At 40.1% G+C, this 16,120-nt stretch overlaps 1 protein-coding gene across 1 annotated transcript in view; it reads left to right on the top strand.

Moving 5' to 3' along the window:
- Positions 1 to 12,106: 12,106 nt before the first annotated feature.
- Positions 12,107 to 16,120, top strand: part of TNFSF18 (TNF superfamily member 18) — a 63,086-nt gene continuing 59,072 nt past the window's right edge. Inside the window, 1 exon segment of the mRNA XM_029933351.1 lies at positions 12,107 to 12,214. Coding sequence (XP_029789211.1) covers positions 12,107 to 12,214 — 108 coding nt within the window.

The following is a 16,120-nucleotide window of genomic DNA, read 5'->3' as shown; positions in this document are numbered from 1 at the left end:
TCCAGAATTATAAACCAATCAGAAACAGGAGAAAATAATAGTAGAGGTAGAAATGACTGAGGGGCTTTCAAGCCTAGAGTCCACAGATACAAGATGTGGGAGAAGAAGACCTTGGAGCCTTCCTCAAGGTAATGAATTGAGTCACTATATCTGGAGTAATTTGGCTGTTGTGTTGTGCAGCAGGCAGTGGTACATGTACGTGCTAAAAGCAGAGTGTGAGTCGAAGGTCCAACTTCATGCCCTGATCCTCTCCCACAATGACCAGAGGCAGGTAACCAGAATAGGCAGGCCCCAAACCAGGTTCCCCAGTTTAAAGATGTTCAAACACTTAAAGAAAACCCGCACCATGAAAAAGAGGCACAAAAATTAAAATCCAGAACACTTCCTTCCAATTAAAAAATAGTGTTAGAAGAAGTTCAGATGAAGAATAAGGGACTGGTTTTCAGAGGGGGTCATTTGATGTTGGTCCAGACCAAGTTGTTTGCAAGGGCTCACCTATACTGCAGAAGCTATTCAGGAGGCCACTGACCTACAGTGCACATCATGAGTCACATGGCTTACTTATGACATATCCTCATTACTCACACTGGTACTACAGGAACTTTCTTCAAAGAACTGTGAAGAAAAACTTGGAAACCAGCCATGCTTCTGGGATTGACACTGAAGCAGGCAGAAACACTGAGATATGGGAGTGGCAAGCAAGCACTGAATTGGGTACACTGTGTGGGCAGACTCCTGTTAAGCCACAGGTAAAGGTGGGTACATCTGTGAAAGTGGCAAAACTTTGACCACATGACTTTGGATTATTTTTTAGGAGCTCACCATACAGTGGTGTCCTGACTTCTAAATGTGACAGTTATACAAATATTTGAACATTTGTTCTGTATCATATGCCTGTATGAATGCCTGTAAGAAATAACCCCTGATGGAGCTCTCTTCAGTCCCTTCCAGCTGCCTTTACAAACAAGATAATAGTTAAATAACAAGATATTGAAAGATATTACAAATGCAGATTAGTGGGACAGACATGGGCTGCTGTTGTATTGGAAAAAGAAGTCCTTATGCATTGGAGCTCCTTGAGAAGTTTACATGGATGCGGTGGTCCACAGCTGAATAAGATGAAGTAGAAGAAAAGGAAGAATGTTAGGCTGTTAGCCCCGTGACTTGTAATCTTTGTGGATCTTGAACAGGCATACAACTCCTATAGCCATTCCTCCAAGGCTTTGGAAAAAAGGCATAGACTATTCCACAGTGCAACAAACAGGATGAGAAACCAGAATAAAGGGCATGCTAGGTATTTATGCTAGGAGTTGAAGTCATCTGTCACATGTGGGTGTTCAAGGTCTTTTGAAAAGACTCTATATTTTGATTGTTCCCCTATTATGATTTCCACCTTTGTTGGGTAGAATGCTGTTTGGCAGGTCATCTAGATTCTACCAAGTAGACATGCAATTCAGAGTGAGTCATGTCAGAAAAAAGGTTATGTGCAGCTGCACTGCAGCTTGGTTCTGGGGTCAATGGTAGATGCAGTGTTCTGTGGTGAGGTTCTGAGAGGAGTTTCTGGAAACTCAGCTATAAGTTTATTTCTCCGGCCCCTTGAGTTACCTAATGCTTTAATAAATTCCTTTTCTGCTTAAAGCTACCAGAGTAAGTTCTCTTTTTGGAACTAAGGGGCCTACCTGACATTCTATTGGTTCTATATAGCATTTTTAGCCCTTGGCTTTAGAACTGCCCTACATCCCTCACTGGATACTGGATCACATGAAGTCTAAGCAGTAGAGTGACCATGTGTAATTCATGATATAAGCAGAGTAAAAGTTCAGTGTCTCCCTCCATTCCTTTAATGTTCATTCAGAAGAAATAATCTTTCCTAACTCTGTAAACCCTGGTAGATCCCAGGACTTTTCTATTTAGGAGATATGGTCACTTTAAGTAAAGAACAGTCCCAAGTCAGCAATTACAATATCCAGGAGAAGATATTAAAGAGATCTCAAAATGTGATTTAATGGCTTATCTCCTCCTACCCTGGATCCTCCTGGAAGTTTCTAGTGGGAAAAGGTGGGGCATGGATAACTTCTTCCCTATCCTTTTATCCCTTTTCACCTTGCTAATGTGAAAATGTAAAGGAATAGAAAAAGCTTCAATTGGACTGACTGAATAAGGTCAACTTAAACATGGCAGGTGTTTAAAGTAGAGTCTTTCATGAAGTACTTTGGTGGCTCTTTAGAAGGTAGGATCGAGTCTCTCAGACTTCAGTTTCCTTGTCCTGAGCAGATACTTCTCTAATCTAGATGGTTATTTGTTCTGTCTGTAGTGTCTGTGCTTTCTGTAGGCATTTATTTCCGGGTCTCTACTGCTGGGGTTCTACCACCTCTTTAGGTGGCTACATAGGACAAATGTCCATGGTAAGCCCCCATACTTGCTTCCCATCAGCATCCTTTGCCTTGACAAATGCTAGCAGTGTTGGCCAATCTCAATATAATAGCATGTTCTGTTTCCTTGCCACCAGAGCAGTTAGCTCATATTTGAGTTGAGATTCTTTGGGTGAACATTAAGACTTCAAACCTTTATGACATATAGTACTCACAAATTAAGCTTTTTTCAGTAGCCTAATAAAAGCCACACTCCTTCTATGGGTTAGATGAAGGGGGCAAGCATCTCTTCCTAAAATCTCATTATAGAGATAAAGGACTGGTATGTGTTTTGCTAAAACAAAACGCTTTTAATGTTTGATAAACTGAATTACCCAAACATGTATGTAGTGGGTAGTAAGTTAAGCTCTGGAGATGCAAAAATAAACAAAAGATGGAACCTCCTCCCTGCATAGAAGATTTATAATTGCAAACAGGTAATCACAGAAAGGCATGTGTCAGAGGGAAATTATGGTGTAAGCCAGTCTGCTGAAATGATGTGGTCATTAAAGAATGAGTTATGATTCTTTAATGTGGTCATTAAAGAATGAGTAATGATATTGTTCAGAGAAAGCAAACCACATTAACTCAACAGAAAATGTCTGGATGTATGAGACTGACAGGAAAATATGGAAAATTTTGAAATTAAGGGGGAAGATTAAGCTAGGAATTAAGCTCATTGAGGGAGGGAGTTTCCTTCAGATTGTGATGTCTTATTTTATGGGTGCACTTCAAGTGACCTTTGGGAGGCTCCTGGCCTGTAGGTATCTACATACATTGTTTGAGTGAGTTGTTTGAGTGTTCACTGATATGAATATCAATAAAGCAAGTATCAAGAATTTCTAATGAGTAGAATTATTTTCCTTGGATCCAAACAAATGAGGCAGAAGACATAGGGAAATGAGTTAATAACAGACTTTGGATAAAATAACAAAAATTAGAGCTCCTCATTTTTCAGAAAACCTTTGGGACAGTCACAGAAATACTCAGAGGTCAATTCTTAGTCTTCACTGCTTTTACTATTTAAAAAATGAGAAAATAAACAAATAAAGCACTTAATTTGATTTAATTTTGATAAAAGGAAAGACACATGAAAAGTTCTAAAAAAAAATAGAAGAAATAAAACAAAATTTGGAAAAAAATAAGTAAAAAATGTTACAACAGAGCTAACAAACCCAAGAGCTATCATTACTCTTACAAGACTGCAGTTTTATCAAGGAAGAAATAAATGAAGATGAAAAAACACCATAGAAGAAATTATTAGCAAGGGTTCTCTAAACCAAAAGAGAGGAAATTGGTCAGAGGGTATGATGGCAGAGTTTCAGCATTGCAGCCGGTGACCCAGGTAATTAGATGGCTGTGGCAAAAGCAAAGTTTTTTGGCTTCTTGCCCATCATGTACCATTCTCAGTCAGTCACCAGAAATAGGGAGACCTGATACAGAGACAGAGACAAGGACAGAGGAGTGATGGGTGCTCCTCAGAGCAAACCCAGAGCATTTGGGAGTGATGCTTTTCTATATCTTTTTTTTTTTAATCTTCTCTGCTAGTTTTGATGGTCTGGATCATGGGAGACCCACACAGTCCTTCTCAGGTTAGGAGTAAGGGGAGTGAGACTTAACACAGGGAACAGGTGAAATTTAATATGGGGGAGGGGAGGCAGTTTCTGTCCTCATTCATGGGTCCAGAAATCATGGATACAGCTGCAGGTTAGAAGTCAGGAAGCTCCACAAAGTGGGTGACCCAACAGAGGACTGCTGTGTCCAGAGGCCCAATGCCTCAACTGTCAGTGGACTTGCCACGCTTGTGCCTGTCAGGTGCTGGATCACCGAGTCTGGTTCTTGCCACTGCCTTGAAACACTCATATCTCAGGACCATACTCGTCAGACAGAGCTGTGGCAGGGAGATGGCCTTGTGTCCCTTTCGTCTTCCAAGTTGCACAGGAAAGCATAGGCAGAAGCTAAGTAAGTCACATCTAGGACCTCAGCTGTGGAGTCTGGAAAATGTAGTCTGAAGTATTTCCAATGAACAACCAAACTGAATGGAACAGAATGGAATCCAATCCAACCCAACCCAAACCAAATCACAGAAATGGATTGGCAACTGATGTCAAGTGCTAATGAGCATATTTAGCACAATGTGTCTTAGATGTAGGTTTCCTTTCATTTACTTTGTTTGGGGCTTCCTGAACTTGAGAGTAAATTTTTAGTAATTCTGGAAAATTCTCAGCCATTATGCACTCAAATATTGCCTGTCTTCCTCAGGTTCCCACTTTCTCCTGGTCTTTGGCATCTGAAGATTCATCATTACTTTCTTTCTTCCCATTAACTGCTGCCTGTGCTCTTTTCTAGGATTTTTATAGTATTATGTCTCACATTTAGCTCTGTCACCCATTTTGAGTTTATTTTTGTGTATAGTGTAAAAAAATCATCCAGTTTCATTCTTTTGCATGTAACTGTCCAGTTTTCCCAACATTATTTGCTGTAGAGACTGTCTTTTTCCTCATTGTATTTTTTTATCTCCTTATGAATTTACATCTGGATTCTTTTTCTGTTTTATTTATCTATGTATCTATTTTTGTGCTGTCTTTGTCAGTTTAATTTTCAGGCCCAGCCAGGAACCCCAAGAGGGTTGAGAGATTTTTTTTCTTCCCCTACACTTAAGTAAGTATGCTCCTACTGTGGTTCCCAAACATGCACTTAACAATAACATTGATCCCTTACTTGAGGGGTGTAATGACTCCAGGAAGAGAAATGAAAGCTATTTCCTATTACCACACTCCCTCATAGGAATTCCCTCACAGCAAGCAGTGGGTAGAGAGAGTGTGGTAAGAGATTCCTTGAGAGCAGAACCCACACATATTCTCTCTTTACCCTGGGTCAGGACTAAGTGTGTCCCATTAGATTCTGCCAGTCCAATTAAAAGGGGCAAAGCATCCTGGCTGTTGGTCTGGCTAAAGGCTAAGGGTGGGGTGCAGGTCATTGCCACTCTGGGATTGAATCCTGTTTGAGGCACAGTTGTGCAGAAAGGAGACATTGTAGTTTGCAGGTGCTGATATGTGGCTGTACTGGTCTCAATACCCTCCAAGTCTTCTCTTCCACATTACAGTGTGCTTATTAAAATATTACCTTATCTTGCCACTACCATGTTTAAAAATCCTCCAATGACTCTTTCATTACCTTCAAAGTAAAACCCAAATATGTTACAGAAGGCCATTCATGATCTTAGCCACTAGCTACTACCCCACTTGAGAGCCATTCAAAACATTTTGGTTTTCCATGAACGTATCTTATTGTTCAAAATCTCTGTGTCTTGCAAATTGAAACAATAAACTCTCTTGCCAAAGGACTTTTGGATTTGAGAAGAGAGAGAGAGAAATTGAGAGTGGGTGGAGAGATATCATCTCAGCTGGTAGAAGTTGCAAGAGGTCAAATTCAAGAGTTGTTGGTGATCATGTTTTACCTAAATGTGTAGAAAACCACTCAGCAGTGAGAGGAGGAGGCTCAGATGCAGATAAATGAGAAGAAGACTAAAGGAGAGTCCTTGCTGCATTGAGTCGCGGGTTCCAACTGGGTTTTATTACATTGCTGACCTGGCTAACACCTCCTTAATCCTTAACAGTTGCATGTGAGACATTACACAAAAATAAGGGAATGAGTTTCTGGTCTCCTGTGAGGGTGTCATACAGAGCATGCTATCGAGAGCATTCTCTTCACTTTGTCTGCTTCAAACAGCATATACCATGAAGGAACGGAGACATCCACTTATTTCTAGCTTTCTCCTTAACTCAAAGAACGTGCCCAAGAAAGGTTTGTTTTTTTTTTCTTAGGCTTTTATTTTATCTTTTAATTTATAAAAACTTTTTTTTTTGGAGGCTAATTCTTATCAATTAAGACAGGATCCTGAGCTTTGTAAAAATACCTGATAATCTGCATTTGATAAAAGTAGTATGTTTGGAGGACTGAATGGAAAAAATATGCCTTGTTAAGTATTTTTCTTTCCGCAAACTGCTTCTTAGGTACAAATCCAGGCCAGCAATGCTTGGAATTCAAGAAAGAATCTAAAGAATTAAGTTAGATTGCATGGATTCTCTGCAAAACATTCCTTTGAGACTTCAGGATCCAGCAAGTTTGTGCCGATTGAAGTTGAAGTGTGGAAATTTATACCTAAGAAATTTCCCTTTCATTGTTAGTACAAGTTAATACCTGGGAAGTTGCTTAGGAAAAGATGCAGCGGGGTGTGCCTGGGACGATACCGTCTTTTCATTCATAGGAAGCTGGCTCAGCTCTCTCCACGTCTGGGCAGGCAGTGACTGAGCAGCCCGCAGGATGCCAGCCAACAGAGGAAGCCCGTGATGTAGCTCCACAGAGTACAGCTAAGAAGGGCACCAGTTGTTCAGCAAATTCAAAGGCAGATAGAAAAGTGGGTAAAGGTAGAGAGGCAAGGAGCCGGTCTTCAAACTGGAGTCCCCCTCAACCTACAGGTACACCAAAGATGAAGAACACGTTGGATTTTCCTTGCTAGCCTTTCTTTAGTCAAAAAATCAAAAGAACCTTCTTAGGCTTTACATAACAAGGAGCTCAAAAAAAGGGAAGGGACATCCATTTTGCTACAAATGGCCAGATTTCATGTTTTTCTCATTGCCATGTAATACTCCATTGTATATATATACCTCATCTTCTTGATTCACTCATCAGTTGATGGAGTGAGGCAAATCATGAGAGACTTTTGAATGCTAAGCACAAACTGAGGGCTGAAGAGGGAAGTGGGAAGGAGAAGGGGCTGATGGCCATAGAGAGGGGCACTTTTGGGGAAGAGCACTGGGTGTTATTGGAAACTAACTTGGTAATAAACTATATAAAAATTAAAAATTTAAAAATTTTTAAAAAGGGAAGGGAGTAAACTATTGGTACCTACAAAGCTACCCTATTTAGGCCCTGCTCAGTGTCTCATGTGCATAGTTGGCATGATTTCTAGAAGAATCCTTATTTCAAATCCTTGGGTGCCAGGGTCATCTTGGCATTGAATCTGGGGCCCAGTATACTCCAAGAACCTCCATCTTTCCAAGAGCAGAACCCTGCCTCGATCCCCTCATTTGGATATTAGAAAGGCAGGGCCTGTTCTGAACTCTAAAGAACCTGGCAGTTGGGGGAATTAAAGGACTAAAGGCAGGTGAACAGAGGTTTGAGCTGTAACTGGCCTCTGAATCATGAAAGGAGGAAGCTGGCCTTCACTTCTGAGCCCAAGGCTCCCTCCCTTGCCTGGGAGGGAGCTCCCTTGCTAATTCGGCATGTGGCTGCAGCTCCTCAGGAATGTAAGAAGTGGAGGAAGCAGATGGTTGGTTTCACTTTTAAAAGTAATAACAACTTAGAGAAACTGGCAGGATGAGATCTCCCCAGGGCTTCCGTTTCTCAGTGATGCAATTGTTGTGGCGAAAGCAGTGGTGATGCAATGGCTAGGGCCAGCCCAGGAGGAATCTCTGGTGGGTGGAACAGTCAGGGGGGGATTTTATTTCAGTTAGGATAAAAATTGGCATCCCTGCCCAGTGGGAGGAGCTGAGAGAGCAACTCAGACTTTTCTCCAATCCTCCCCATGAATAGAACCTTGACTGTAGGGAAGAAATCCATATTCCTGATCACGCAGCTCCTCTCACTTTAAGGAGATTTTTTTTTCTTTATAGAAGGGTCTTACTTTTGACCACCTTAAAGAATAAAATAGTTTGTTCTCAGGAAGGGAAACTGATCTTCCAGATCTGTCCTAGCGCTTTTATTTCACATACAGTATTTGTGAGCCATGCAGAAAATCAGGAAGCTGCAGTTCTTGAGAGGCTCATAGTTACAGAAAGTAGAAGGAAGCCCAAACTAAATTAATGCCAGTCCCTTAACTGTATGTGCAGGAACTTGAAGAACAGACTTCTCTGTCCTCCTGCATCAAAACAGAACTGCTGACTTTAGGGAAAGGGTCTGTGCTTTACAAGATCATTTCCAGGAGTGATGACAGAGACATGAGGGCCCACAAGGACTACTTTTATAGATTTAATTTGTAAATTACACCCTGTCTTCTCCTCCCCAGACAAAAAAAGACTTGTGGTGGCCTATGACTAAAACAAAATGAGCAACAATGTGATCGAGGGTACAAACAAAAGACCTAAGACCGGTAAAGAGAAGTGTTTGATTAATAAAGATGCCAAAAGAAAAACCAATTATCATTACTGTGAATTGCATACTTGGGAAGTCAAAAGAAAGTAGTCAAAGAAAATAGCCAACCAGCCAAAGAAGGAAGGAAGGAGGGAAGGGAGGAACCAACACTTATTGAATGCCTTCCAGCCCCCCCACCACCCTGGGGCAGTCCTAGGAGAACAATGTAATTTTCTCTGTTTTACAAAAGAATACAGAGAGATTAAATACATTAGCCCAGGATGGCAAAACTAGTAGCTGGGACTAGGATGCAGCTTTTTCTTTCCTTGCCGAGTCAAGATCCAGAAGACTGTGAGGCCCAGTGCTTAAGAGTGTGCTCTAGGGACGCCAGGGGGGCTCAGTTGGCTAAGTGTCTGACTTCAGCTCAGGTCATGATATCGTGGTCCGTGGGTTCCAGCCCCGCATTGGGTTCTGTGCTGACAGCTCAGAGACTGGAGCCTGTTTCAGATTCTGTGTCTCCCTCTCTCACTCATTCTCTCTCTCTCTGTCTCAAAAAAAAAAAGAGTGTGTTCTAGAGAACCAGATGAGGGTTAAGTTCTGGCCCTACCAAGTACTATCGATCTATGTACCTTCTGGCATATTCTTTAACCTCTTTATCACTGAAATGGGGATAAAGTATATTGTGTGAGATAAGCTATGTAATATATACATATATATGTTAACACATATATAACACATATATTATCTATATAAAGCAAGTATACCAGTGTCTAGAACATAGTTAATGCTCAAAAACTATTGACAATTATTATATAAAAAATGGTAGGAGTGGGTGGGGCACCAACTGTGTTTTGTTTTGTTTTGTGGTTTTCTTTCTAGATTTGTCTTAGTTTGTTCAGGCTGATATTACATAATACCATGGACAGGATGGCTCATAAATAACAAATTAAATTCTCTGGAATCTGGGAAATTCAAGATCAAGGCACTGGCAGATTTAGTGTCTGGTAAGGTCTTCCTGGTTCACAGACAGCTGTCTTCTCACTGCATCCTCACATGTTGGAAGGGGTGAGGGAGCTTTTTGTTTTTCTGGTCGTGTGTGTGTGTGTGTGTGTGTGTGTGTGTGTGTGTAAGAACATTGATTCCATTCAGGAGGGCACTACTCTCATGACCTAATAATCTCCCAAAGATGCTACTTCCCATTACCATTACATTGGGGATTAAAATTTCAATATATGAGTTTTGAGGGGACACAAATCAGTCTACAGCAATATCTTTTTAAAAATAAAATTCAAACAGTGTATGTATGGCTTACCATACATACCATAATTATCCCTACATTTATGGCTGCATACTCTTTATTGTATCTTACTGTTAAGTATTATTAGTAACACTTTCCACAGAGAGAACAGAAAGATGGTCCAATTCTTCATCTAGTATGGCTGATCAATTTTTTTTTGTTTTGTTTTTATTCCTTGCTTGCTGTTTTGTCTAGTTTTTTTTAATAGGCCTTTACTTTTTAGAGAAGTTTTAGGTTTAAACAAATTGAGATTTTTCTGTATCACCTCTGCTCCCATATATGAATAGCCTCCTCTATCATTAACAATCCTGGCGAGGGTTGTACATTTGTTATAACCAATGAACCTACACTGACACAGTATTACCACTCTAAAACTCTGGCATACATTAGGGTTCACTCTTAGTGTTGTAAATTTTATGGATAAATACATAATGACATTTCTCCACTGTTACAATATGCAGGGCGGTTTCACTGCACTAAAATCCTCCGTGCTCTGCCTATTCATCCCTCCTTCCCTACTAGCTCCTGGCAACAACTGATCTGTTTAACTGTCTCTATAGTTTTGACTTCTCCAAAATGTAAAAATTTGAAATCATACAGTAAGTAGCCTCTTCAAATTGGCTTCTTTAACTTAGTAATACGCACTTAAGTTTCTTATCAAAGTGGCTTGATAGCTCATCTTTTTGGTGCTCAATAATATTTCACTGTCTGGATGTGCCCCAGTTTATCCACTCCCCTACTGAAGAGCATCTTGTTTGCTTCCTAGTTTGGATAATTATGGATACAGCTGCTATAAACATGCATATGTAAGTTTTTGTGAGGTTGTAAGTTCTCAACGTCAGTGAGTAAATACCAAAGAGTGCAATTGATGGATTATATGGTAAGAATATGTTTAGTTTTGTAAGAAACAGTCTTCCAAAGTGGCTGCATCATTTTACATTTCTACCAGCAATGACTGAGATTTCCTACTGCCACACATTCTCATGAGTCCCTGATGTCAGTGTTCCAGATTTTGGCTATTCTAACAGGTGTGTAGTAGTATCTCATTTTGTTTTAATCTGCATTTTCCAGATGATATATGACAGGAACATCTTTTCATATGCTTATTTTCTATTTGCATATTTTTTTGGTGAGGTGTCTGGTAAGAATTTTGGTCTATTTTTTAATGGGGTTGTTTTCTTATCGTTAAGTTTTAAGAGTTCTTTGTATATTTTGGGTAACAGTTCTGTATCGGACATGTCTTTTGCAAAATATTTTCTCCCAACCTGTGACCTGTCTTTTCATTCTCTTGACAGTGTCTTTTGAGGAGCAGAAATTTTTAATTTTAATGAATTCCAATTTATCAACTCTTTTGAGGATCATGCCTTTGATGTGGTATCTAAAAGTCATCACCACCAAACCCGATGGCATCTAGATTTTCTCCCATGTTACCTTCTAGGAATTTTATAGTTTTGCCTTTTCTATTTATGTCTATGTTCCACTTTGAGTTAATTTGTTTAACATGTGATATTTATGTTTAGATTTTTGTTTTTTGCATGTAGATATACAGTTGTTTCAGCACCATTTTTTGAAAAGACCATCTTTGCTCCACTGTATTGCCTTTGTCCCTTTGTCAAAGATTCCTTGAAGGAATCTTCATGTGGGTCTATCCCTGAGTTCTCTATTTTGTTCCATTGATCTAATTTGGCTAGTCTTTCACCAACACAAAATTTGTTTTTTATTAACAATCTGGGAAATGAAAAAAAAACCCTTCACTATTTGTTATTAAGTGCCACGGCTGTAACTTCTTGTCTAAGCACCAAGCCTCAGAAAACTCTGGCCCTGAGATCTAGAAGGACATTGACTCCCCAGAGGCTGATGGCTTCTGCCTTGCCAGGTAGTCTGAATAGGTCAGGCTTTTCAGCTCCCAGTTTCCCCATTGGGCTAGTCTTCAGGGTGTGAGGAGGCTGTGAGGCCTGAATCATACTGGCTCTCAAAAGCAACATCTCATTCAGGGTCTTCTCTTTGGGGTCAAAGGTGGGGTCCAGATGCTTTATGATGGCTTCCAGGGGCAGGTTGTTCATAGGGGGCAGGTGCACATGTAGGCAGAACTTGCAGCACATGGGTCACATGTTAGCCCTTCCTTGGCTGTACTTTTCCCTGGTGAGGAGTTTATAGGGCCAAGTGGATATGCCTACCTGGAGTATGTGGACTACCTTATTTACCTGCTTCTGGCATACCTGTTTGGGTTTTTTCCCTATGTCCATCCTCCACAGAGTGAACCATGCTTGTGGTGTGCACATCTTTAGGCCTCCGAATGGTTGGAGCAGCAGTTTGCATCAAGGATCGGAAAGACTGGAATTGGGGAGGGCTGTACATACAGCTTGGATGTGTAAGTTAAGGTGCTGACAAACATTCATGTGAGACCCAGTTTGTTTTGGGCACTCAGTTTCCCCCGGCTCTTCTCTTCTCAGGAACCAGTAGTTTATGCTGTGGCCCTTGATCTCACCCTCTTTCTCTAATACTCATTTAAAAGGTGACCCAAGGGTAGGCCAAAGGTCTAGCCACAGGATTGATGTTTGTAGGGATACAGACAGAGCTTGGATGGGCAGGCTGGAGAGCCTACACTTGTGTTCATAGCTCTTCAGACTATGGAACAGAGCCAGAGGTAGAAACGGGGAATAGGTTTTGGGCTGGGCCTTCTCTCATCCTACCACACTCAAGCACAGAACTCTGACAAGAGTACAAATTTTGAATCTGAACTTGTCTTCCAAACTATTATAATCTCTGTAAGATGATAAAACATATTTAATTTAATAGCCTCTTATTTTGACTTAGAACTTTCAAATATTTAGGATATGGTGCATGGCTCTTTATTTATTTTTTTACACCTGGACCTGAGAATATTAGTTTTGCTTCTGCTTAGAAGTATGTTTCATCAATAAGATACACTTCTCTTCTTCCTGGATAAGACCTGGTGAAGTTTCCAAGCTAAAGTGTACTGTCTGAGGTGGGTAGAGACTTTCAAACCTGCCACTGGCTATCTTTACTATCTTTGTGGTTTTAGGTAAGGGGTCTTATATTGCTTTTCAAATTGGGTCTCAGCTTGTATTGGTTCTGTGTTTTCTTGGGTGCTTCCTGAAGTTTCCCCCTATCTTGAGTGGGAGAAGTTTCCCCCTATCTTGGGTTGAGAATTAGCAGAGAAGGATAAAGTTGTTTTCATTTCACCGATTTTCCCCACTCCACCCTCCAAACACATGCACAGGCATGTACATGGCCAAACAAGATTTTTTTAAAAGCTGGAGAAAAAAAAAAAAAAAAACAAAAACAACTGGAAAAATTCACTGAGGTTTCTCTGGAACTTCCTTCCTACTCTTAGTGCTCTATGGCATTTTCCACTCAAAGACACTGACTTAAAGAAAACAACAAAAAAAGAAAATACCCTTAAGATTAAAATAAAAAAAGTAGGGGGAAGAGTTCTTGTCAGAATATGGAAAACAAATTTCTAAAAACAATTCATATTCTCATATTTCCCTACACTTATGTTGCAAGTGTTAGCCAGTTGAGGAACTGCTGACACAGATCACATTATTTCTGGTCCTTTGCTTTTCTTTTTTCTCATCAATGCTTTCTCAAACCTGGGTTTTGGTCAGTGACTCTTGAATGTAACCTTGTAAACAAGCACTCCTGGATGCCTACAAGAAAAGCTTGGAGCTATGGCTCCCTTTAAACTTGGACTTGTATTTTTATTTACATACATACTAACTGGGGCTTATGTTCTATAAATAGCTCTTCAAATTTTCCTGGAATGGTGAAGGGGGTTGAAGGAGATAGAGATGGGCTACATGCAATCAGGAGCATATCAAAATTTAGGAGCTAACCAAATAATGTTCATAAATTTGGGCACAACTCAACAGGTGCGAAAAGTATCAAGACACTGAGATAATTCATCAGTCCATTCATTCAACTAATATTTCTATTTCCTTTTATCTACTCTAACAAAAAGGATTAAAACAGCAGCTAAACTAAAGTTATGGAATTCACTCACAAGGACTGTGTACACTATTCTAGACAATATAAGGACATGACACAACTGGTCAGAAGCTCAAAACTACTGGACGAGGAAAACACATATCTGAGAAAGTTAAAACAATGTGAAACTTTGTCACATTTTGTACTCTCAGTTTTACCTCACTTCCCCAATCCGTATTTTCTGTTATGGCCAGAGTTATCTTTCAAACATGAAACTTTCATCACATACATCTCAAAGCCCTTTAGTGGTTCTCTATTACTTACTGGAAAAAAGGAGATGCAGTTAGCGTTGTGTGTACAGTTTGTGATCTTGTCCAGGTCTACCATTCTGGATTCATCTCCAGTCACCGCCCCTCCTTCCTGTATGTGGAATGGGAGCCTCCAGACAGCCATGAAGCTCTCAGCTTTGTCTTACTCAGTTTTGACTTCCCAGTGTTAGGGCGGAGGCTTTAAAAACACTTTATTTTTAACTGATGAAGACTTTTCCCATCAATCAATCTCTTTTCTGAAACTACTTTATTAAATTTAACGCATGCGGAAAATTTTATAAAACAAATGAAGGGCCCAATGAGACTGAAAAGAGCATCCATGTATTTACCATCTAATTAAAAAAGTAGGACTTTGCTGGCTCCGCACAAGTCCTCGGCGTTCCCTGAAACATACCCGTTCCTCTCCCTCACCCCACCTTTGTACCTGTTCTCAGCTCAAGCCACGGTCTCTACACTCTATTTCATCTCTGTGATCTTTCTTCTCACCCCCTATAGCTCCTCTTTCTCTCTCTGATATTTAAAGCACATATTTTCTTTAACATTCATTTAGCATCTAGGCAGCTACAGCATCTCAAAGAAAATATTATGTGCTTTATAAAACTATATTTATGGGGCGCCCAGGCGGCTCAGTCAGTGAAGCGTCTGACTTCAGCTCAGGTCATGATCTCACAGCTGGTGGCTTTGAGCCCCACGTCAGGTTCTGTGCTGACAGCTCGGAGCCTGGGGACGGTTTCGCATTCGTGTGTGTGTGTGTGTGTGTGTGTGTGTGTGTGTGTGTGTGCCCCTCCCCTACTCACACTCTGTCTCTCTCTTTCTCTCCCGCACAATAAAAAAATTCTATTAAAAATTGTATTTATTATAGTCAGACATTTTTTATATTATTTTGTCTTCACTGTAGGTATTTTTAAGTAGATATTTTGATATCTATTCTTATTTTATTTTTAACACTTTTTATTTGAGTATAGTAGATACACAATGTTGTATTAGTTTCAGGTGTACAACACTGTAATCTAACCTTGCTATGGTTTGCTGTCAATTCTCTATATTTCTATTGTGCATGTTTCACTTTTATAGTTAAGATCTCATTACAGATGCTCAATGAATGATAACCTGTGACTGAATGAAAGGCAAACATATCAGAGCATGTAATAGGTAGAAATTTACTCAGCCAGAGAAAGAGGAATAACAGAATATAATGTACACAAATAGAGAAAATGAAAGAAGCAAGATGTTGTTCTGATGTAGTATACACAAATATTCAAGAATTTCACACACTGAAAATTTCACCTTCCTTCTTATCTACTTCTTCACACCATATGCTTTTGATTTAATCTTCATACATTTTAATGTCTCTGGTTTTGTGTAAAGAAGGCATTTAGGCTCAAGCAGTACATGTCTCTCTTGAACATTTCACTCTAGAGAAAACATGGCCAGAATAGGGGCCAGACTGTGGGATGAACTCCTGACATGAATACTTTAGGAAGGATTGGGATGAGCTCTTGACATGAATACTTCAGGAAGGATTCCACATCATAAAGGAAATTGGAAGAGATTACATTGAAAATCCTTTCCTACTTTATAATGGCATGGGTAAAAGAAAGCCATTGGCAATCTAAATTTAATGATTAAGTTTGTAGTTTTTTAATAATAGTTTATTGTCAATTTGGTTTTCATATAACACCCAGTGCTTCTCCCCACAAGTGCCCCCCACCATGACCACCACCCCCTTACCCCCTCTCCCTCCCTCTTCAGCCCTTGGTTCGTTTTCAGTATTCAATAGTCTCTCATGATTTGTGTCCCTCTCTCTCCCCAACTCTTTTCCCCTTCCCCTCCCTATGGTCCTCTGTTAGGTTTCTCCTGTTAGACCTATGAGTGCAAACATATGGTATCTGTCCTTCTCCACCTGACTTATTTCACTTAGCATGACACCCTCGAGGTCCATCCACTTTGCTACAAATGGCCAGATTTCATTCTTTCTCATTGCCATGTAATACTCC

Source organism: Suricata suricatta, chromosome 3, assembly GCF_006229205.1.
Source record: "Suricata suricatta isolate VVHF042 chromosome 3, meerkat_22Aug2017_6uvM2_HiC, whole genome shotgun sequence".
In the NCBI taxonomy this organism is placed as follows: Eukaryota; Metazoa; Chordata; class Mammalia; order Carnivora; family Herpestidae; genus Suricata; species Suricata suricatta.
This window is presented reverse-complemented; position numbering and strand designations above follow the sequence as displayed.